The following is a 24,654-nucleotide window of genomic DNA, read 5'->3' on the forward strand; positions in this document are numbered from 1 at the left end:
AATCCTACCACAAGCCTGCAAGGTAGTGATTAGCAGCCCCATTTTACAGAGGAAGTAATGAGACCCAAAGCGAAGAGGTAAACTGCCCAAGGTGAAAGAGCTGGCAAAGGGTGAAGACAAGATGAAAATCCAGATCTTTCTGACTTTAAGGCAAATCCTTCTCCCATTATAAGCAACAAGTTCTCCGTCATTCTTCTATTTCTCTGCTACATACCCCGAAGTGCTGGGGCCAGGATTTCTATCCAGGTCTGCCTAATTCCCAAAGCATCAATGGTAGAGGATAAGGGTCAAGGGCACTGGGTCATGGAGGCAAACACACTTGAGTTCAAATCCCGGCTCCACCTCTTACTCATTGTATGACCCTGAGCAAGTTATTTCACCCCCTAAATTTTCGATTTCTTATCTGCAACATGGGGATAATAATAAAAGCACCTACCTCATTGGGTTGTTATGAGTATTTGGTGAAATAATGGTACAAAGTGCCTACCTAGCTCAGCAGCTACTATCTGGTGAGGACTCAACAAGTGTTAGCTGGGGCCGCTGTTGTCGTCAACTATTGGATGCCCACATCTCAGGTGCTGAGCTAGATACTCTAGGTACACTACCTCTGATCCTCACAACTGCACAACTGCCTGGCAAGATAGGACTTATAATTTCCATTTTCTGGTGTGAGTAAAGTCTGAGGTTCAGAGAGGTGACTTGGAGACACAGACTCCGCTGCCCCCTGGAAGGAGGTTAAGGGCAGTTTTGGGAGTGGGAGACAGGCACACCTGAAGGCTTCGATGAGTCGCTCCACTTTCTGGGCCTCGCCTTGAACCCGGATGTGGGATTGGAACTTCCGGAGTGCATCATCCAAATCCATGGAGGAGAAGTCCATCTCATCCACCACACAGCTGTGGAACAAAGAAGTGGGTATGGCACTCTCAAATCCTCTGTAGAAAACCTCTGACCTATCCTGACCTGCCCAAATAGACAAACACCCCCACTGCCAGACTTCCAAAATCTGGACCCATGGCCCTAGCAAGTACTTACAAGGATGGAATGTTTGAAATGGAATCCATCCCAGAAAAATCAAGGCCAGACACATGGTTACTAAGGGTCCTTTCCATTGACCCACTCTTTTCAGAGACAGGAAAACTGAGGCCCAAAGCAGGTCAGAGGACAAACAGGGCCACCCAGAAGACTTGTAGAAATAGGGCCAGGAGAGATCAGACCTTTTTGAAGTACAGGGGCATGGGAGCAGGAAGGTCTCTTCATCCTGTTTTGTAAAGTTTATCCGCGCAAAAAGACCAGCTGCCCACTTCCTCCCTCCTGCCCTCCTTTTCCAGGAATCCCTGGCCCAGTCTGCCCCATCCTGGGGTCCTCACTCCAACACATCTCTGTTGAACTGCTTCTGCCGGTTCCCTAGGAATTCCCCTATCATCTGCCGGCTCAGGCCTTTCCGTTCCAGGATAAAGTGAGCCACTCCCACCGGTGTGTCTGACAGGAAGCCCCGCTCGATCAGATACTGGATGCCCTTCTCTGGCTTCCTGCAGAAAGAGGGGAGGTAGATGAGATGACCATCCTCCAAGAACTCGGCCCTCTGTCCCACTACTTGAACTAATTTGGGGTCCAACCACAGCCTCAAAGAACCAAGGAAGTTGAATACATAATTTGGCCCAATCCCTTCACAGATGTGAAAACTGAGGCCCAAGGAGAGGAAGCTACTCTCACAGAGCTTCCAAACTCCAAGGCATCCTCAGCCCAACTTCCTCCTCCATGGGAGCCACACTACAATGGAAAGAAAATTAAGATCTAATGAGAGGCCTATGCCAGGAGCTTCCATACCCCTAGCAGGCACAGAAGAGTCCTGGGAAAAGGCGTGAGCTCCTGGCTACGCCCTTCTCTCCCAGTCACAAACTCTCTGAATAGGAAAGTGAAGAGGTTACCTTGTCTGCATCTCACATTCCACCCAGACAAGGTATTACCCAACCTCTGTGGGTGGTTCAACAGACAAGATACTCCCCACTTTCCACGAGGCCAAATCTGGGTCTGAACTATCCCATATTCAGAACCCCAGAGCCTTAGGCCCCCACGAGGCTGGAATTTGGAAGGGACTTTGGTGCCACCAGCGTCTCAAGTCCATTACTTACCTGTTGTATGATTCAGGACAACTCCTTTTTACTTCTCCAAGCCTCAATCCCTTCTCTATAAAACAGGGACACTACTTCCCACCTTACTGAGCTATTGCGAGAAGTAAATACAGGTGACGGCATCTACTAAGCTATAAAGACATAGGGCATCCATTTTCTCTTCCTTTTCTGACCAAATGTCACGCTTCCACCCCGCTCCTAGGCACCTGGCACAAAACCAGGCATCTGGAAAGAGCTCGTCATGGTCACGGACTACTCCAGCACCCCACACTGCCCCCAGTGCCTCAGATATACACCCTGCTAAGAGATGGAAGCCCTGAAGCCCAAGGAAGGAACACACCTTGCCCAGGGCTGCACACACAGTTTGGCCAAAGTCGGGTTAGGGGTCCAGGGCTCCTGGGACTCAGAGCAGGGCTCTTGATACATTGTATCACCTCCTCACCGAAAAGGGGATGTGGGGTAACTGAGGTTCAGAACCTATCCCTATAGACAGCAAACTGGGGCCCAGAGAAAGAAGCTTCCTGCCCCAAGTCCCACAGCCAGAGGCAGTATTAGGACTAGAGCTGCTTCTGAAAGAGGGTGTGTGTGTGTGTGTGTGTGTGTGGTGGGGAGGGATTTCTATTCTGCCACCCTGCTGCCCAGGCCAGGGAGAAAGCCCATCCACAAAATGAGAGAGGACAGAGGAAACAGGAGCTCTGCTTGGAGTCCAGCCCCCATGGTCCAAGCGCTCCTGGCAGGATAGGGACGGGGTGAGGAGGCAGGAGCAGGGAGCACGTACTTATTGAACAGGTTGAGGCCAATTCTGTAGTGCCGCCTCTGCACCACGTCGTTGTTAAAGGCTGGCGAGTCCCAGCTGTGCCTCGTCTCCCGCTGGTAAGTCTGCTTGCACAGGCCTGTGGCTGGAGGCTCCCTCAGGCTGTCCCTCGAAGAGGAGCCAGAGCTGCAGTTGATGGTCTCATTGGAATTGCTGGAGCTCTCGAGGCTCTCATTATCTCCACCATCAGAGTTCTCGCCTGCTGCCTCGCACTTCCCCAACCTCCGACCCCCAGCCACACCACTGGGCCCGGTGCCACTGTTGGGGGCTGGTGGCAGGGGCCCTGGCGGGGCTGGGGCTGGGCCCTCTGGGGCTGGGTAGTGGCGGTGTGGGATTGGGGCCCTGCCTGGTGGCCCCTTATGCTTCAGGGTCCCATGGGGGCTGCAGCCATCAGCCTCATACACCAGCTGGCGGTGGACAGAGCCGCGATCTGAGCGGTCACTCAGGTCCACGGAGCTGTCACTAGGAGGCTCAATGGTAAGCAGGGGGAGGTGGGCGGCACGCAGCCGGAAATCCCGGCACTCCAAGCACCCAGGACCCCTGCGAGTGCCTTCCTCACGGGCACCATCTTCCCGGGTCCCTGGTGGTACTGGTGGAGGAACTGGTGGGAGAGGGGCTGGTGCCCAGAACTCGGGCCGGCCCTGGGGTGGGGGCTCTGTGCTGGGCAGTCGCTCAGGGGATGGTGGGGGAACTGGATCATCCAAGTAGAGGGGAAGATCACTGAAGGATGTGGCCGAGCTGTCCTCTTGCTGTTCCTTTGACTCCCGCTTCTCCAGCTGGGCTGACCCTGGCTCCTCAGACATGGGCCCTGATGGGTGGCAGTTCAGGGCCTCATCAATGGATTCAGCCAGAGACTTTACCTGTGTGGGCGGAAAGGGGAAGGGGGAAAGGGGAGAGAAAGGAAGGGAAGATGAAGGGAAGGAGGGTGGGATGGTGCAAGGGAGGAATGAGGAAGGGAGGAAGGGTGAAAGGGAGGAAGGGAAGGAGGGAGGGAGGGAGGGAAAAAGGGGCAATCTTCCTAGTGGGTCAGCCAAGAAGAAGTGGGTCCCCTCCCCCACCTCCACAGGTTCTCTGCAGTATATAAAACAACTCCCAGGGAGCCATTGTGAGCTCACAGGAGCTGGGTAATGGCGACAAGTTCTCTTTTCAGAAATCTCAGTATCTCCTTCATGTCCCGGTAGACCCAAGCCAAATGCCATCTCCTCCCTGATTCAATCCCTATTTCTTGCCTCTGCCATCCCCCAGGATAAACCAAAATCTCGGCCTCCTCTGGGCTCCCAGGGCCCTCCGTCTGGTTCTGTCTTAGGAAATCCATATATTTATTATTTGAGATCCAAACCATGGCTGGTAACTCAGCTTCTCTGTGGTATCCAGTCTCCATCTACACCCTTGTGAACCACACTGTCCCAGGCGTGGTCTGTGGAACCAACAGTATATGGCAGAAGGGATGGGATGTCACTTCTGGGATTAGGTTATGAAAGACTACAGATTCCTTCCTGAGAACTCCTGTTCACTCTTCTCTCTCTCTCTCTCTCTCTCTCTCTCAGACCCCTTGTTCTGGGGGGAAGCCACACCATGAGCAGCCCTATGGAGATGACCACATGGTGAGCATCTGTAGTCAAGTGAGTGAGCTTGGAAGCAGACCCATCAGCCCCAGTCAAGTCTTCAGAGACTGTGGTCTGAACCTACAGCCTGATGGCAGCCTCATAAGAGACCCTGAGCCAGAGTCACCAGCCAAGCCACTCCTGGCCCTCAGAAACTGCATGAAGGAATAAATGTTTCTTGTTTAAGCTCAATCTTAAAGTTCAGTTTTAAGCTACTAAATTTTGGCATCATTTGATATGCAGCAATGTAACTAATACACGTAACTAACACACTTCTCCACTGGATGTGGACAGCACTGACAGCTGGGACCAGGCCTGGTTCCTCATAGGATCACCAGACTGTGATCCCGTAACCCCCATTCTCCCCTTGAGGGCTGGGTCCAGGTCTGGCTTCCCTCTTTTCAGCTCAGCTCAACACACTTGACACAGAAGAGGTATTCAATTAAATGTCTGTTGTATGAATGGATGAATGATTTCGATCTTCCCTTTTATACTTCTTTTTTTAAAAAAGATTTTATTTATTTATTTGATAGGGAGAGATCACAAGTAGGCAGAGAGGCAGGCAGAGAGAGAGAGAGAGAGGGAAGCAGGCTCCCCGCTGAGCAGAGAGCCCGATGCGGGACTCGATCCCAGGACCCCGAGATCATGACCTGAGCCGAAGGCAGCGGCTTAACCCACTGAGCCACCCAGGCGCCCCTTCCCTTTAATACTTCTTTCCTTCCCCCTACATATACCCCCTCCAGGGGTAGCCCAGGGGTTACCCCTAGCTCCAGGGAAGCCCATCCTGGCTGATGGCAGGGCCAGATCACAGAGATTAGAGAAGAATGATTTCTTCATTCATTCATTCTTTCATTCAATAATCTCTGCCAAATACCTCCTGGGTTTTAGGAAGGAAACTAACATGTACTTAGCAGCCACCATGCGTAAGTGCTGTCATGTATATTTCCTAGCTGAAGTGACTCTTCACACCAGCTTTAAAAGGAAGGTTTTACCTCTGTTTTATTGATCATGTTTCAGTGAGGTTAAGCAAGTTGCTGAAGATCACATCTCTGGGAGATGGCAGAACTGGGATTTGCACCTGAATGGCTCCACAGACTATACCCTTGGGCTGAGAATGATCTCCTTCCACCACCACAGCCTATTACATTCCCGCCATTCCGTGTTTTTGCCAATGCATTGCCTGGGCAAGCAACACCCTCCCAACAGTCTCTAACTTGCTAAATCTTATCTGTCTGGTAAGGCCCAGCTCCAGTGCTATTTTCCCAAAGAAGCTTTCTCTGGTCGTCCCAGAAGAAAGTTTCTTTTCCCTCTTCTGGGTTCCCATGATACTCTAGGTGGTCCTTCCTCATGGCTCGGAGCCCACTCTGTTTCAGGGGACAGTCACGCGCACATGTCTGCTATTTTCTACTGGCTTTGGAGAGCCTTAAGAACAAGGACCCTGGACAGCTCTCATCTGTCTCCATCAAGGTGCCCAGCCCAGAGCCTGGTCCCTAGTAAGTGTGGTATAAGAGAAAGGGCGCAGAGTTTGAAACCAGACAGAGCCGAGTTCCACTCCAATTTGGAGAAGTCCCTTCGCCTCTCAGGGATTTGGAGCCTCAGTCTCCTTCTTTGTAAAACTGGGAAACCACCACCACCACCCCTGCCCCCTCCCCTGGTCTTGCGGGGGTCTTGCACACACAGCCCGTGGCACGGAGTAGGAGCTCATTACCTGTTGGTTAGGCCTGAACTAGATAGTGGGTCACGTTCCAGAAAGTGGGAACATAAATTTTCTTTGTGTTCTCCACACCTAGATTTTTAACTTGCTTGTTTTAACGACCTGATTTTTCTGTCCGGCCAAATCTTTCTCCTCAATCTCACAGCCCCTCCTCAAATGCTCGCCAGGCAACTCCTTTCAGTATGGAACATAGGTAAAGAGGCATAGGAGTAGCTAGGGCATGGGGATGGGGAGGAAAGGCCCTTTTCAGGGATACTGACCTGTTTGGAGAAGGAGTCCTCGAGCTCTGTGATATCATTAGAAAACTCTCCAGATGTGGTGACGGAGCTTCCCCCACCATCGATGCCCCCTCCACAGGAGCCTCCATAGGGAAGCCCTCGTTCAAGCCGGTGGCTCCGGGCACCAGCCATGGCACCCTCGTCCAGCGAGGCAGGCTTGCCCTCGAAGTACGCGGGGTTCTGTGCCTTCTCGTACTCCTCAAAGGAGAACTGCATCCTCATGTTGGAAAGGATGATGCGGCGGGACATGCGGCTCTCTGAAGCCGAGCTGCGGAGCCGCTCAAAGTTCTTGTTCATGCGGTACTGGCGAAAGGCTGTCTGGATGGTCCTGGCAGCCCTGCGGCTCAGGAAGGAGCCCCCATACTTCCTCTCCAGCATTTCCACCTAGCAGGGGAGGGTCGAGGGGAACAAGGTCAGAAACTCACGCCAGCCTCATTCATCTCCCTGAGCCTCAACCACATACCACCCCCTTCCCCCCACCACCGCCCCCCGCCCCGGCCCCAAGTCACAGCTAACTGCCTCGAGCTGCCTGGACACGCCAGGCTGGGCTCTGTGTGGTGTCCTCATTTTAATCTCCGACAGCACTTGGCACATGAGGCTGGATGGCGGTTTTCTTTCTTATTTACAAGAGGTAGAGGTCCGTTATTCCAAAAAAGTTAGAAAAAAAACCCAGAGAAGCCAAAAATGGTGAGAAAGTAAGAAGTAAATTGAGAGCCAGAAGGAGGAAAGGAAAGAGGAAGAGAGAGAAAGGAGAGAGAGAGAGAGAGGAAGGGAGGGGGAGTGGGGAGAGAGGGAAAGAAAGAAAGAAGGAAAGAAGAGAGGAAGGAAGATCGGTTTGCCTAAAGTCCCAATATGTAGGAATAACCACAATTAACATTTTGGTATATGTCCTTCCAGGTTTTCTTTTTTTCCCTATAAGCATGGTGTTTTGTGCCCCCCCAGCCCCCCCCTTTTTTTAGCTAAATGATATCCTGTGTGATATATGTGATATACTATAGCACAGTCTTGGATGGATGTGTCAATGGGTGTGTGTGCTTCTCATATTAGATTTTTGGAGGACTGGGTCCAGGTCTCATTCGTCTTTATGTTTCCAGTGCGGGCTTGGAGCTCAGTCGATGTTTGTTGAGTGAACAGGAGACTCAGCGGATGGGTGGTGAATGAGTGGGTAAGTCCCCAGTAGGGCGAAGGATCCTAGAGCTAGTCTCCCATTCTGGGCTCCCTATCCCTCCCTGGATACCACCCTCAAGTATCCCTTTTTGGGGATCCCTCCCTTGGTTCTCTCACACCCCCATTCCCCCTCCCAGCTCCCATTCCCAGCCAGAGCCATTTCCTCTGCACCTTCTTGTCCTGCAGGTCTGTGGAGAGTTCATAGCTGTCCGACAGGGCCTTGGAGCGCTTTATCTCCTCCTCCTCCTGCTTCCTCAGGGCGACACTGGCTGGCTGGAGGCGAGCTCGCTGAGCCCAGGGAAGGCCCACCCCAGCTGGGGGGCCCCCCATGTGGCTGCTGGTGGGGGGCAGCTGGCTCAGCCGGTAGGGGGGTTGACTCCCAGGACTATCAACTGCTGTGCTCAGGTCACTGCCTGGGGCTTCACCCTCCACACTGTGGGGATGAGATAAGATGAACCAGGATGTGGGACCAGGAGATGGGCCTGCTCAGCCAGACTGAACGTGGGTGGACCAGATCCCTTCCCACAACCCCATCCTCCCCATTCCTCACAGACATAGGAACCCCAACATTTAAAGGCCAGAGGGGAGGTCTACCCCCCACCCCAAGCTGCCCTTGGCAGTCCCTTCCCTGCAGGCCCTCTTGACTTCACAGCGTTACCATCATTGCCCTTCTGCCCCACCGCTCACAGCTCCAGCTGCTTAGACTCCTTTACCTCAAAGCTGGGTCTTCTCACAGGCTTGTCCCGGTTCCTTCTCACCCCTCATACCTGGTCCACCATGGCCACGTCCCCTCACAGCCTTATCCACAGACCAATTTCCTCCCAGTCTTGTCCACTCAAGTCCCTTTTTCTAATAGTCCTGGCCCCTAACAACTCCATTCCCAAACCTTCCTTCCCCTGGCAAACCAGTTCCTTCACAGTGCCCCCTCCCCACCGCAGGCCCCTTCCCCTCTCAGCTCCAGCCCCCTCATGGCTCTGTCCCCAACACCGTTTGCTGCAGTTTCCCTCCCAGCCTGATCCCCTAGCACTACTCCAGATCAGCCCTGACGCCAAGCCTGGGGCCCACTCCTGAATCCTGTGCCTCCAGACTTACCCCTCCCCTGCCCAGCCCTGCCCGCTACAGCCCTGCCTCTGCCCTCTGCTGCCTGGACACTGGCCTGGCCAGTTCCCAGGGTTCCTTGGCTGCAAGGGCTCAGGCTTGGAGACAGAGAGAGGCGCCTCCCATTCAGCATCCTCACAGGTAAAGAGCTGCCCTGCGGGGCAACTTCTTTTTCTTCCTCATGGCCTCCTCTGTTCAGCTGGGGGAGGGGGAGGCAAAAGTCTTGAGGTCGAAGACTGGCAGGAGCGGGGCACGGGGCCTTGCCCGCCCTGGTTACCCAGAGCTGTTGTTCTGCCAGACTTGCTCCCATGGTGCCATGGCAACCAGGCTGCCAGGGAACCCAGGTGGCGACAGCGCCCAGGTGCCCTGAGCCTAGTAGGCAAGGTGAGGAGCCACAGAGGTAAGGGGAATGGAGGAGGGGGGCTGGGAGGGGAGGGACAGGTGGGTGAGGCATGGGGGCTGTGGGGGGAGTGGATGTGGTGGAGCCCAGAGAAGGGTCTGGTTTGGGCAGGCACATGGTTGAGGGGGCTCTTAGCTGGAAAGGTTTAAGGGGCCACTCCTCAAGCCCTACTTGGCAGAGGCCAGGGCGTAGGGCAGGGCAAGCTGGGGTGGATGTAGGGGGACTCCCTACCAGTGTAAGAACTTCAGCTGGATCAGACCTGCCAGCCTTGTGGGAGAGCACTTTGGGTTGGGGGCTGGGTGCAGTGGGGAGGCAGCACCCACCCACCCGGCTGGGTCCTGGGCTGCAGGAGTAGAGCTCAGCTCCACCTTAGAGGACCCCCTCCCCGCCCACCATTCATCCTCCACCCTCCCAACATCATGCTATAACACTGCCAGGAACAAGGCAGGATCAGACTGGGGAGCTGCCCTCTACCCCAAATCCTCTCTCTTCCTGGGCCTCAGGGGTTGTGAACTCCCACTTCAGGCATCAGACCTAGTCTAGCCCGCCCCCCCTCCCCCCCCACCCCACCAACCCAGGCATCTAAGATGCTCCTCAGGACTGAAGGATCCTGCTCATCAACCTTTCAAACCTCTCCCTCTCAGCATACAGCTTAAACCCAGTTTTGAGCCAATTGTCTCCTCTGTTCGTGAACCATCCGTAGCTCCCGCTGCCCATAAGAGATAGCCCAAGTTTCTTATTCTGGCACCTGAGGCTTCTCAAAGACACAATAGCTAATGCTTATGAAGAACTTAGCACATCAAGCACTGTTCTTACCACTTCACATTTAATAATCTGTTTATTCTTCAAAACAACCCTATGAGATAGGTATTGTGATTTATCTTCATTTTATACATCAAGAAACTGAGCCCCAGAGAGGTTAAGTAACTTATCCATGGTCACACAGCTCCTAATACTAGAGTCAGGATTCAAATCCAGGCAGTCTGACTCCAGAGCTCACGCCCTTAAACATTCAGCCAGACTGTAGGGTGAGCTGCCAGCCTCGCATCCTCTCCACCCTTCCCTTCAGCCTGGCTCAGATCCTGTTTCTCCCAAATACTCCTCTGCTTTCCACCTCCCAAACTGCTCATACAGTACCTTCCACCTGGAATGCAGTCCCTATCATTTCTGCCATCTGCAATCCGAGAAATCCCCCCACACCCTACTTCTATCAAGATTCAGGTCATATGCCACCACTAAGAAGCCCTCCTGAAGCCCGCCTCCAGTCAGAAATTATTGCTGATCCTGTTCAGAGCTCCCACACACAGCACATGTCTGTCCTTCTTTTTATGGTGCAGGTTAGCTTTGGCAAAGCGTGACAGCTATTTGTGTTCATGACTCCCAGAATCCCAGCACAGGAAGAGAATTTGGTAATCTCCTAGCCAGCACCGAGCACAAGGCCTAGAACACAAGAGCTCGATAAAACTTCTGGAGCGAAGGAGTCAATGAATAAGCTCCGGTGGCTGTGCTGATAAATCCTCCCCGCTGAGCCTTGACCTCCGCCCGCCAGTGTCCTCTTCCAATCCATTCTCCATCCTGTGGCCAGAGAGAGCCCTCCAACATACAGATCTGACCATTTTGCTCTCCCACTAAAACCTTCCCAGGGCTCATCCGAACTCATTCAATGAACAACAGTTGAGCATTTTCGGTATGCCAGGCCCAGTGCTGGGTGCTTGGAATATATATAATATAATATAATTATAGAATATAATATATAATAGTGAACAAGACACGTAAGATGTGCTCCCTAGGGGAGGTGACATTCTAGCAGGAGAAATAGACTATAAATGCATACTATCATTGCAGGTAGAGGTAAGTGTTAGGAAGGAAAATATGGCAGAGTGGTCAAATGCACTGTTTTCAACATGGCGGTCGGGGAAGGTCTTTTTGAAGAAATGGCGTAGAAGCGGAGCCCGGATGGAAGTGAGGGAGTGAGTTGTGTGGTCACCTGAGGCCAAAGGAGTCCAGACAGAAGGCAGAGCCAGCGCAAAGATGTTGAGGTAGAGCAATGCCTGGCATGTTTCAGAAACAGCAAGAAAGCCAGTGTAGCTGGAGCAGAGTGAATAAGAGGAGAGTGAGAAGAGGTAAAGTTAGAGGAGGAATGGGAGCCAAATCCTGAAGGGCATTGAGCCCACGATAAAGACTTCGACTTTCGCTCTGATTGAGATGAGCAGAAGAGGGACGTGATCTACCTTAGGTTTTACAGGGATCAACTTTCGGGGGATAACCTCTAACTACCTCAGCAGAGCCGTGGATGGCTCTCCTGATCTGACCCCTGCCTCATATACCTTCTGCCCCATGACTTCAATCTGACTATGTCCTGTTCACCCTTCAATAGTTAGCTCAGGTGCGCCCTTTCATGCCTACCTGCCCCCTCCACATGGCTTGGCTTACAGGTCCTTCCTCTGCTGCCACAGGGCCCTAGAGTCACCCTATCCCTAGGGCAAGAGCATCAATGAGCTGACTGAATCCTTCAAACTTATGGCAAACCCCATTAGCCCCGTGTTATAGATGAGGACACGGAGGCTCAGAGAGGTAATATAAACTTGCTTAAGGCCTACTAAGTGAGAAAGTCAGAATGCAGACACAGGGCCCAGGCTGTCTTTGCACGACATCTCGTTGCCTCTTGCCACTTCTGGCTCCATGCTGCCCCTGGCTCTCTGCTCTTTGGCAATTCTTCCCTTTGGAGCTGGCCCCTAACTTTGACTGCAAAGGGAAGAGGGACAGGGAGGTCAGGCTGTCAGTGCAGTCTCCCCCAAGAGGGCCTGGCAAAAAGGACAGTGCTTGAGGGTGTCCCTCCTGATATCATACATATTGCTGAAAAAACCGGACCTGGGGATGTGAAATCCCTTTACTCAGGGTCCCCAAAACACGGAGGGGTATGCTGATCACATGGAAAATCTCTCTCTCTCATATGCACACATGCACACACATGGACACACATACACACACGATATGTGCAGTAAAAAGCTGGGAAACCCAGCTTCAGGTCTTGACTGCCATTTAGCAGCTTTGTGAGCCTGGCCACGTCACTTTACCTCCCTGCACTTGTTTCTCATCTGTGCAGGGCTAGAGGGAAATGCAATTCCCTCTTTGGATTCCTGGACTTCAGAAAGGGCCTGGGAGACCCCCCCCCCCATCCCCACCCCGCTCTGGACTTCTCCCAGCCTGGAGCAAAGAACACAAGAACACACACACACACGTGCCTGTGTGCACTGTCTTCTGGGCCATTCTGTGGGAGAAACTGAAGAGCATCCTCTGCAGCAGGGCGGGGGGCGGGGGGGGGGGATAAACCACGTTACACAAATAACCACAGTACAAAACTGAAAGTTCTCAAGGCTGGGGAACAGAGGAAGTGTTGGGGGAGCTCAGGAGAGAGATTCCTTCTGCTTGGGGGTGGCTGAGCAGAATAAAAATAAACTCACACTTGCAGCGCACCTTCCCTGTGTCAGGCATTTTCCGCACATTATTTAATCTGCATGACAAACGTGAAGGAAGAATTAGGATTCCTATTTTGCAAGTGAGGAAAAAGACTCCGAGGAGGAAAGTTAACTGCCAGAGGTCTCAGAGAGAGCAAGTGGCAGAGCAGGAATCCAAAGCCCAGAGCCTGGACTAGTTCCCCTGCAGCTTTAAAGGCTTCCCTGGGGAGGAAGCGTTGACCAGGACCTTGCCTCGGAGGAGCTGGTAGAAGTGAGTGAGTGACCTTGTGAGCCAAGGCACTAAGATGGGGAGAGGCAGGACATTCTGTAAGGATTTAGGGTAGCATGGGCATTGACTCTCCCCATGCTGCTCCTAATGGGAGATCTCTCTCCCTCCTTCCCTTTATTGGTGCTGCCTGGAGCCAGGCAGCCAGCAGGGGACAGGATCAGGATGCAGTTGCCATGGAAATGAATGGGGGCTGTCGCTATGGATACCATAAGATGAGGGCAAGAGGAAGCTAGGGATGCTGAGGACTATCCCCATGACAACTTAGGCTGGAAGGGGCGGGACTGGAAGTGGGAGACAAAAAAACAAGAGGAGGAGGTCGGGACACCTAGATGAGAGCAGAGGCTTGGGGCTTTGGAGGAAGACCCGGTTGGGGAAATGGGACACAGGGGTGGGTGGGGCAGAGGAGTGGAGGGACCCCAATCACCTCCACCTCCTCTGATGGTTCTTCTGCAAGCTGTTTCTCCTACCCAATCCCAGTGCCCTGGAAATTCCAAACCTGAGGCCAGCCCCGCTTGGCATAGGGGCTGACAGGGGAGGGGACCACCAAAGGGGCTGACTAGGGAGACAGCAGGCAAATGTGGGCTTGGGGGCGCACAGACCTGGGCTTGAATCCCAGCTCTACTGCTTTGCAGCTCTAAAAAGAATTGCTGTCATTTACTGAGTACCTACTTTTGGCTAGGCCTAGCAACTCTGCTAGGTCCAGGTTGTTCTCCCTGAAGGAGATAACAGATGAGGAAAATGAAATGCAGAGGGATGAGTAACTTGCCCAAAGTCTCAAAGCTCAGCAGTGGTAGAGCCAGGAGTCAAATCAACGCTCCCGCTCTTACCCCTGTGCCCCCACCCCTCGACACTGAACCCCCCCTCCCAGGTCTGATCTGTATTCTCCAGCTCCCTGTGTCTTCCCACAGTGACATGCGGAGGGCTGAGGCTGGGTAAATATCTGCGGAGTGGGAGAAACAGCAACCCAGGAGGAAGCAGGAAATACTGAGGTTAAATGGAAGAAGGGCCTGACTTTGAGAAGAGTGAGTCATGGGTTTAACCAGCCACAGGGAGAAGAAGCCACAGAACAGGGATGGGCTTTATGAACCGTCCAATCCCTGAGATCCAAACTGAGGCCCACATAGTCAAAGTGACATGTCCAGGGTCATGAAGAATGAGAACCCAAATCTCCTACCTTCCAGGCCAGTGTCCCTGCTTTTAGTTTGAGCAGCCCCTTGAATCTGTCCAGCTCCCCCCAACCCCTTTGAGCTCACAGACAACAGCTGGGCAACAGCAGGTAACTTGCACCTGCTAGGCTAGTGAGCCTGGTGCCCTTGCTCATACTCTTCCTTGGTTTCTTCTGCCCAGGATGGCCTCCCTGTCCCCTTGGCCTCAGACCTCATCTGCATCTTGCAGCACTCTGAGCATGTGAGCCCTCCCGGAGAGTCAATTCTGACTCATTCTGCCCCCCCCCCCACAACACACACAGAACCCGACAGGGTCAGCTACTCCCCACTCTGCGTCTTGTGCATGCTCACGTCACGGGTGGTCCTCACCGGCAGCTAACTTGTGATAAGTGTCCCTCCCCCTTCCCTGCTCCTGTCTCCCAACGGCAGTGGCTGATATGAGCCCTGCAAGCCCAGGCCAGGGCACAGCACACGGCACATGCTCAGTGGCCACTTCAGTCCCCTAAGACAAGTGACTGTCGTGCATGTCTGAGAGTGTGTGACCATCCTGCCCGAAGACTGTCACCCTAAAAGCCATGGCCCCACATGCTCAAAAGCCACCCACACACCGTCTCATGATTATCTCTACCAGGCAGACACAGAGAGCCTGCCCGGCACAGAAGGTCGGCCCCTCGCACAATCAACCTCACACACATACTCAGAATTCCTCACACCCAGCCTCACACAATCACATACCCTTAGATACGTAACAACGCAGTCTCTTACTACTGACCCACCCACCGGCCACACATGAGGACACGCACACGTACGTGCAGGCATACACATTTCCCTCACAGCTGACGGAAACCTTCCCCCTTCCTGCGGCACAGGCCCTCGGCCAATTCCATTGCCTACACAGGTGTCCACACCTCCTTGGCTTCCACAGTGATTGCCTGACCTTTATTTGGCCTCTGCCTCCATTTCATTGAACCCCCACCCCCACCCTACCTCCAGTCAGATAAAGGGTAGAATGGTTTCTCCATCCACAGGTCATCTACCCTCCCACACCCCTGGAGACCAGCTGAGCAGAGCAACATACACACCATTCCCCAGCATAACCCTGGAGCTCCCTGCCAGGGTTTCCTCCAGGCTGTGCCTGTCTCCTATGATGCCTCTTCATGTCTGCCACCCGTTCAAACCCTTCTCAGCCTTCCACTCTTTGCCCCTCCTCCTCCAGCAAGCCCTCCTGACACTACCACCCTCCTCAGCCCATCCTGACACACTCCCTCCTCTTTGGGCCAGGAACCAATTTTGCTCAACAGTGAAGCCGTATCTACTCTATCATTTCTGCCCCTCACGCCCTGCCTCTTTTTCCAAAGGAATTCTCACCTCCCTTGGGAGATGGAGAACTCAAGGAGAACACAGCCACTGTTTTCTTTTGGAGCCCTCACAGTATTTAGCTTAAAGCCTCATCGGGACACCTTGGGTAGCTCAGCTGGTTAAGCATCTACCTTCAGCTCAGGTCATGATCCCAGCGTCCTGGGATCAAGTCCTGCATCAGACTCCTTGCTCAGGGGGGAGCCTGCTTCTCCCTCTGCCTACAGCTCTCCCTCTCTCTGACAAATAAATAAATAAAACCGTTAAAAAATAAAAAAATAAAATAAAGCCTTGTCCACAGTTAGGTGTTCAAGCAATGCCTTCTGGAAGAGTAAAGGAGGGAAAAGAGGAAGAGAGAGAGGAAGGGACAGAGGAAAGGCCAGAGGGAGCTGAGAAATAAATTAGAATTTGGATGAATAAGTGAGTAGATGAGTTGAGTGGCTGAGTGAGGGAATAAGGTGAGCCTCTGTGAAAAGGACGGGACCAATGTGATGGGGATGCTGAAGGGAGGGCTGAAAGAAAGGAGAGGAGGCACTCTCACGTGGGCCCTAATCACACTTGCCCCACTGTGCACCAGACCCTGTGCTGGGCTCCTTGTGTTTCCTTGCTAATCTTCACAATAACCCACAGAGGTAGATATATTCTCACTGTGCTCAGGAGGAGGATGAAACTCAAGGAGAAGAAAACACTTGCTCAAGATTACACAGGCAGTAAGTGAGAGAACCGGAAGGTAAGCTCAGATTTGTTCAATGCCAAAGGCTTAGAAAGGGAAAGCTGGGGGTATGAACCCACTTGGGGGTCTCCTGACTTTGCTCCATAATGTGAAGACACATTATGGAAGGTATGGGTCCTACAGTCCCTAAAGGATACCTTCCCACCCTCCTGCCAACAGCCTCCAGGGAGTCTTAGAACCAGCTTCTGGAAGGTGCAGGAAATATTTAGCGTCATTGCATCTGGAGGAAATGGCTTAGATTCAGAGATCCCTAAAGTTGTAGAATCAGAACCTTGAAAGTACAGAATCAAGGACTCTTAAACCATCACAGAGTATTAAAATCATACCATCAGAAGCTTTTTAAAATAATAGAATCATGAAATCTTTTAAAATAATAGGATCATGAAATCCACAGGATTGGAGACTCCCCAAATTAGTGTTGTTGTTGAAATAGAAACCACAGAATTGCATGGAATGTGTCATTGAATCGTCATATTTTAAATGGGCGTAATTATACTTCCTTAAAATTGTTGCACCTGAGATCGACAGAATGTTGGAGCTGGAGGAGACCTTGGAGAGCCTCTGACCCAAGCCCCCTCCTCCTTTCACACATGGCAGAGGTGGGGAACTAGGTAGCAGAGGGGCCAAGCAGCGAGTCCGGGCTGGCCTCAGGTTGATGGGCTGGAGAAGGCAGCAGGCTTGCCCGGGGGAAGAGTGAGAGCACCACACCATTCATTCATTCATTGAGTGCCTGCCTCTAGGGTGTTGACAATACCAACAATCAAACCCTATTCTCTCTCCCAGGCCCTGTCCCCAGCCCTGGATAGGAAAGAAGGTAAAGCCCTGGTGGGGATGAGGAGAGGGAAGTGGGGGGTAGGGTGGAACATACATCAGACAGAGAGAAGAGATCAGCTTTTATTGATGGAAATTCCTTTGTACACAGCGACACACGCACTCTGAAAGGCCTTTTCCTCCTGATCATATTTACAGAGCACTATGGGAGTGGCAGAGGGCATGGGACGAGGCCTTCAAGCGGCAGAGGAGATGGCAGCAATGGCCGCAGCGAGGGAACGAGCAACCGGGAACTAGGCAGGCTGGGTCCCGCCCCCGTCTGGTCCTCTGAGCCCTAGGCACCCTGCATCTCTGTTTGTGCTCACAGAGGACAGAGGTAGGTCCTTGGGATGTCATTTGGAGACCTCTCCAGGAGTGGCAGGCTCCAGGGTGCCTGGGAAATGGGGTGCGGGTGCGGGAGGGTCCAGGTTCCAAGCTCCAAGCTCCAAGCTCTGCTGCTCCCATATTTTAGTCAGACCTAGGGCTCCAGCCTTTATAATTCGGGGGCTGGAGTCCAGGGGAAACAGCAGTAGGGGTGTCTGGGAATTCCAAGGAGATGGGGGAGGAAGGGGCACGATGCTTGCCCATCCTGAAGCAGGGACAGGGTCCCATAGGGGATAGCGGGCGGGGGGTGAGGGGGCTGGTTAAGGCTTTTGCTTCTGCATAGAAAATGACCCTTGTCCTCTCAGTTACCGAGAGGAGGGACTACTGCACTCGGAGGCCGGACAGCAGAACTGATGAGCGTCTTCCTCTTCCTCTTCCTCAGTCTCCTCCTCCTCCTCCTCTTCCCTGGGGCCAGGAAGGGCAGGGTAGAGGCCACAGGCGGGCGGGTGACAGAGAGAGGCAGAGGCATTAGTTTGCAGAGCAGGGGAGATACATGAACGGCTTTGGAACCAGGGTGGTGGGCTAGGAGTGGGGTCTGAATGGGGAGGCCAGTGTGACAGCTTACCTAGGGCAGTGCCCAACTCAGTCTCCAAGGAGCCTGCAACAGCCCTCCCCCACACCCAGGCTGGGCTCGCTTAAGGTCACGCCCAGAGTATACCAATTCCATTTCAGACCTGACAGGTGCCCAACCTTCATTTGAATAGAAATAGCAGCAACCTGCTTGGTGTTGGCTCTTTGCAGACATCATCTCATTTAACCACTGCAACAACACGGCAACATTTTAGAGATGAGGGAATTGAAGCTCAGAGAGGTTGAGATAACCTGCCCAAGGTCACATAGCTGGGTGAGTGGTAGAGTCAGGATTTCAGCCCGGAGTTCTCAGAGCTCCAAGTCTCAGACTCATCCCACGGGGTCCTTTAGGTGAACTTGGCACAACTGCTAGAAATCCGCCCTGCCCTTGAAAGACAAAGATTTGTATTTCCTGGAGGCTCAGGGTCAGGGAAATTGGCGATGTCAGAAATGGAGTGTGGAAAGCCCACAGCTTTGGAAGCAAACAGACCTGGGTTCCAACGCCAGCTCTGTAAGTGCTTCCAGGCTATGTGCCCCAGGCATGCTATTGCCCCTCTTGAAGCCTCAGTGTTCTCATCTGTAAAAATGGGGCTCATGATGCCAATCCCACGGGACTGTTGCAAGGACTGGAACATACATCAAGTGCCTGGCAAATAAGAGTAACAGGAACATGGTGGTTACTGTTAACTGCTCGTGAACGGACTCTATTTCCCAAGGTGGCCATTGGCACCCGCGCAGAAGCGCCAAGTTGACGGGGTTGGGTGGGGGAGACGGTGCAGGAACAAGCTCCTGGCCCCAGGGTATTGCACACAGGCACCAGGGGCCAGTCTGTGCATGGCAGTCCCTGGAGCCGGGCTACAATTTCATGGCATGGATGGACAGACACTAGGGCTCAGGGGGTCCAGCTGCTTTGGGAATGGAAAGGCTGATTTTCTGGAGATAGCTAATGAAACAGTATCGCCCCGCTCCCAGACCCCTTGGCTCAAGGGAGGCAGGAAGTATGGAAGCCAGGAAACTGGAGGATTGGGAAGAGATGAGAAGGAAAGAGGACAGGGACAGGCAAGGGAAGGCACTGCTGTCCACCAGACAGGCAGACGAGCCCACACACACACAGGTAACACACATACTCGCACGCAGGCACCCGAGCACACATGCACCCCCTCAAAGTTCCCTCTAACACATTGTCCCACAGTCACTGAGTCAGCAGAACCACGTGAAGCAGAACTCAAGTCTGGGGCAAGCCACTCACCCTTTCTGAGTCTCCCATTCCTCATCTAGAAAAGGAGCAAATACCACACCTCTCAAGGCTATCAGGAAGGACAAGTGATCTTCCAGTCCCACCGCTTACTCCCCTCGCATTCAGGTCAGGCCTCTGCCACTGCTCACCCTGATCCTGCCATTCCCTCCCAATTTCTTCTTTCTACCCTTTTGGACCCATTAGCCTTCCTAATAGAGTCTGCAAGTACAAATCTCTTGCATGTCTCTGCTTAGACGCCCACCTTGGCTCCCCATCGCTTCCTGGATAAAAGGTCAGACTCTCCAAGTTGGCATTCAAGGCTCTGCCACCATAAGGCTTCACCTGGTCTTCCTTGTCTGGTAGAGAAAGCATGGACTTTAGAGTTCCCCAGACCTGGGTACGAATATCAGCCCCACCTCCTACTAGCTGGGTGACCTCGGGTCCACTTCTATACTTCTCTAGGACTTATGTTCCTCATCTACAAAGTGAGAAAATGCCCATTCTGCAGGGTGTGGTGGAATTAAATGGAGTCAAGTATGTTGAGCACCTCCACAGGGTATGTTTGGGGCTTCATACACAGTAACTCTTATTATTACTGTCATTATTAGTGACTCACTTCATGCTCAGCCTTCATCAAACCAGCTCGTTCATTACTCCATTAGGATGGCCAGCTTCTTCACACCTCCGTGCCTTTGCTGACTCTGTTTCTTCCCTCTGCACATATCTTCTGCTACTGAGATCCCATCTGAACATGATGGCCCCGTTTAAATGCTGCTTCTTGCAGGAAGTCCTCCCTGACTCACAAGGAGAGGTATTCCTTGTTTCCTCTTAGCTTCCCCATCCCTGCCCTTGATGGTTGCTCCAAACTCCACTGAAGCATTTCTTTCACCAGCCCCCTCAACGCCCTTGTCTTCGCCCCCACTACCCCTGCTCTGCCTCTCTGAGAGAAAGAGAGGGCCCCTATACTATTTAAGGCCAGCCCCTCCACTCGGGCTCTGGGCCCACCCCTGCTACCTCCTCCACAACTACCATCCCCTCTCTCTCCCGTGTTTCAACCTCTCTCTCTCTCTCTCTCTCTCTTTCTGTTGCCTCCTTCTTACCAACATTTATAGAAGCTCAAGTCTCTCCCATCTGGGAATAAAAACCTTCTATCTGCCCCCACATCTCCCTCTAGCAATCACTGTCCCTCTCTCCTCTTCACAGCTAAGCTTCTTGAGAAATTCATCTCCACTGGCCATCTCCACTTCAGTACCTCCCACGAGCTCTCCAACCCACTGCAATCTGCCTCGTGCGCCCACCCTGCCACCGAAACTGTTTCTTAGCCAGGTCGCCGAGGACCTCCTAGTGGTTAAAGCCAATAGACTCTCTCCCACCCTCATCTTCCTTCCCCCAGCTGTAACATTTGCCACTCTTAACAAGCCCCTCCTTTGTGCACGGATGGCTCCTGCCTTCCTCTGCTTCTGTGAGCCCACTCCCTGCTGGTTTTCCTCCTACTTCTCTGACCACCCCCATCTCTTCTTCCTCTCCCCATCTCTTATGCGTTGGTTCCTCTCCCCCAGTCCTGCTCTGGCCCTCTTCTCTTTCACTCCACACCCTTTGTCAGCAGTCCCACTCCATGGCCTAACATCAGGGATGGCTTAGGCCCCCCTCCCCCATCTCTGTCTCTGTCTCTGTCTCATGGATCTCTCTCTTGGGTCTCAGACCCGTCAAGCCTAATGCTTGCAGAAAGCTCCGCCAGGATGACCTTATGGCCTTCGGAGCTCACGGTGACCTCAAACTTAGCATCTTACCACTGCAAACCTGTCCTCTGCATTTTGCACCTTAATGAAAAGCACCACCTTCCACCCAGTGGCCCAAGCGCAGAACACACCTGGGAGCCATGGTAGATTCTTCCTGCTCCCTTAACAAGTCAGTCACCAAATTCTGCCGATTCCACCTCCTCCTCTTCTACTCCTCTCACTCCTTGTTGGTTCTTTCTCCAATCATACTAGTCTCCCTGCTGTCCCTCAAACATGACCTGCACATGCTTATCTCGGGGCCTTTGCGCTCCATGTTCCTTCTGTCTGGAACATCGTCCCTCAGAGAGGCGTGGCACCAGACACATTCTATATATTTTGTTGTTTATTTATCTATTATCCATCTCGCCCACCGTAAGATCCATCAGGACCAGCATCTGTTCTGTTAAGTGCTGTATTCCCAATGCCCAGCACAGCGTCTGGCACTCAAGAAATATTCGTTGAATGCATGACTCCATTGCCAGACCCGAACACTGAAACTCACTGTGAATTCCAACCTCTGTCATCTCCACTCCCTCCCACCCCCACTATTTATTCAGCCTACTACTCCAGTTCTCTCTTCCTCCCAATCACCTCTCGAATGCATCTCCTCTGCTCTATCCCCACGGCTGCTACCTTAGCTTCTCTCTCTCCTGAATTACCACAGCAGCCTCCTCCCTAGTTTCCCTTCCTCTAAAAAGCCTCTTTGACGTGTCACTTTGTCTACTCAAGATCTGCTCCTGGCTCCCTAGCTGCCTACCATGAAGAAGGAAGCCTGACTGTTCCCAGAGAGCTGTTTGAGGCAGGTCTAAACTCCGCCCCCTCCCACGTTTGATTTCACCATCCCTCACCCCTGGGCCTTTGTGTGCCCTCCCAGAGCATCCTCCCCCATCCCTAGCTCTCCAGATCTTTAGGGACCTTGAATGACTGACTCAAACATCACTTTCTTTAGGAAACAACATGACTCACAACCCAGACGTAAATCCTCTCCAAAGTCCATAGAGAGAGAAGTGTCTTCAGTGTTGCTCTGGGATCTCCAAGAACTGAGCAGGCTGCAAGCTAGGAACCACCAAGGACACTGAGTGCTGGGTAAGCATTAATAGAGGTTCCCTTTTCCTCTTGCAGTTACCCTGAATTCATGTCCCTGTGGCCCTCTGCTAATGCCAGCTCATCCTTGTCTCCTCCCTTCCCTTCATCTTCCATTGAGTCTATCTCATTAATAACTCTCAAAGACTTTTGATTCTGTAATTTGAAATTAAAATGCTTCTATATGACCAGTGCCCACTGGAGTAGTGCAACAGGGTAGTTCTGCTCAAATCCATTCCCTTCTGTGCCAATACCCCAGTTTAGGCCCGCCAGCTGGCCCCCAGGCATACAATCCACTTCTCATACTGACTGATAATGGGATGTTTCTAAAACACAAATTTCACCAAATTTCTCTCCTGTTTAGGATCCATTCCCATGACACTTTGTCACTGACAACACTAGTTCTTGACCTTTGTGTAGGAGCACAAACACTTTATGCACATAACAAAAGCCATGGACCACCTCCCCAACAAAAAAATGCACACAAAAAAACAGGTGCACACACAAAACATTTTGCACTCAATTTCAGGAGTTTCATGGACCACTTGTAGCCCATGTCATCCCAGGTTAAGAACATCTGGCCCTACCCAATAACATCTAGGTTCTTCTGCATATGCCACTCCTTCTGCCTGAAATGTTCTTCCACACTTCACCCTTCTATCCCTGACTACCTCTTACTCATCCTCTAAGACTCAGCTCTTAGGTTGAGTTGACCTGCAGCAGTCCTGGACTGGGCCAGACCCCCTCTTTTGGGCTTCCACAGCACCCACCCCCCACCATGAGCTCCTCTATCGTAACACTCCTCGGTCTCCCTAACTAACTGGGGACTTATGGAAGGCAAGAACCATTACTCAGCATAGGCCGTGGCTACAACAGAACTCTGTAAGTGTCTCCTAAAACAAACACTAAGAACAGCTATGCTTTTTTTTTTTTGAGTACCCATTATGTGCCAGGCACTCAGCAATTGATCTCCTCTATAAACCCCACGATGTTAGTGGTATTGTGTTTCTTTTAACAGATAAGGAACTAGGCTCAGAGATGTGAAGGGAGTTGTTTACGGTCACCCAGCTAGGGAGTGAAAGAACTGGGAATGAAATTGAGATGTGCTGGCCCCAGTGCAAATACTGGTCCACCATGCTTCCCTGCCCTGGACTGTGAGACAGGAAGATGGCATCAGTAGAACAGGGCCAAGAACCAGGGCCAGAATGCCCTGTATGGGCTCCATTTCCCAGGGCCACCTGCCCATTTTTTCCCTCCTGTGCCACCTTCATGGCAAGAACAGAGACATGGCTCTCTCTTCGTATAGTGCAGTCCCCTCCATCCTGTGTACAACACTCAGCCTTCTCATCTCAAAGTCCCACTATGGTTAGGCCCATTCTTTGCTCTAGAACCATCCCCAGATCCAATCCAATCCAATCCAATCCAATCCAATCCAATCCAATGCAACACACTTGCCTATGAGGAACAGAAGACACAGGTGGTCCCTGCCCTTCAAGAGTTGATAGTCACCCAGGAATTTTATATGTACCATCTCCAATCCTAAATCAGCCCTGAGAGTTAAGTAGGCATTATCCTCATTACACAGATGAGGAAACAGAGGCTCAGAGGTTAAACGGCCTGCCCACAGTCATAGATTTGGTAAGTGGTCAAACTTAGATTTGAATAAAGAAAGGTACTGACTCAACTACTTCCCCCCATTACATCATCCTGCTTGGAATAGCCAAAAAGTAGACAAGACCAGTTCGGTCAGGGTTGGGGGATGAAGGAAAGCTATTGCTCTTTCAAGACTCAGTACCCATGTCCCCTCCTGTAGGGGCAGATGCAATTAGGTGCCCTTCTTCGGGAGGCCCTCTGAACCTACTTTTGTCCCATACCAAACCACACTATGCTGTCATTGTCTACCTGTCTCTCCCTTCTAGACTTCAGCTCCCTGATGGTAGGACCAGATACAATTCAGTCCTGTATCCCACAGAGGCTCAGCACAAGGCTTAACCAAGGGTAGGCCAGACAAATCTTGCTAAATGAATCAGGTGGTATTTGAGCTAGTTATTAAAAGGAAAAGCAAGATCTGAACAACTGGACACAGGGAAACGGTATAGAGGAAGAAGGAAATCAATTAGTAAAAGGGAGGAAATGGGACCAAGGAAAAAGGCCAGTGATTTTGATATCATGACAGGGTATGTATAACATGTTTTCATCATTGTTATGTGGATTTTCTTTTCCTTACAACAATGGGATAACACTACAAGCCTTGTTCTGCAACTTGCTTTTTTTCATATAACAATAAGTCTTGGAGATCCTTCCATGCCAGTACACAGAGATAGATCTTTTTCTTTTGATCTGTAAGAGTATCACATAGTAGGGGTGAATCATGAAGGAAAAGCTGCTCTCCATTGACGGACAGGAAGATTGTTTTAATTTTTGCTATTATAAACAATGCTGCAATGAACATCTTTGCATTTGTCTGGAAGTAGTTTTGAAGGATAGGCTCCTAAAAGTTGAACTGTAGGGCTAAAGGAATGCATATTTTGTGTGAAATGTGGCTAGAAGTTATTTTTGTTGCTTTAACATTTTTATAGACTG

The 24,654-nt window shown here is 51.9% G+C and overlaps 1 protein-coding gene across 8 annotated transcripts in view; it reads right to left on the minus strand.

Moving 5' to 3' along the window:
• IQSEC2 (IQ motif and Sec7 domain ArfGEF 2) overlaps positions 1-24,654 on the minus strand; it is a gene marked incomplete at its 5' end in the record, with an annotated part of 77,780 nt that overhangs the window by 12,054 nt on the left and 41,072 nt on the right. For 5 of the 8 annotated variants that reach the window (XM_080795003.1, XM_080795002.1, XM_080794996.1 and 2 more), the window contains 5 exons: positions 771-893; positions 1,368-1,529; positions 2,911-3,806; positions 6,525-6,926; positions 7,881-8,142. In XM_080795003.1, coding sequence (XP_080651129.1) covers positions 771-893; positions 1,368-1,529; positions 2,911-3,806; positions 6,525-6,926; positions 7,881-8,142 — 1,845 coding nt within the window. Of the gene's footprint in view, positions 1-770; positions 894-1,367; positions 1,530-2,910; positions 3,807-6,524; positions 6,927-7,880; positions 8,143-17,084; positions 17,809-24,654 lie in introns of those variants that run through there. The other 3 variants (XM_080795001.1, XM_080795000.1, XM_080794999.1) reach the window with 2 other exon arrangements.

This window comes from Martes martes (genome assembly GCF_963455335.1).
Source record: "Martes martes genome assembly, chromosome: X".
NCBI lineage: Eukaryota > Metazoa > Chordata > Mammalia > Carnivora > Mustelidae > Martes > Martes martes.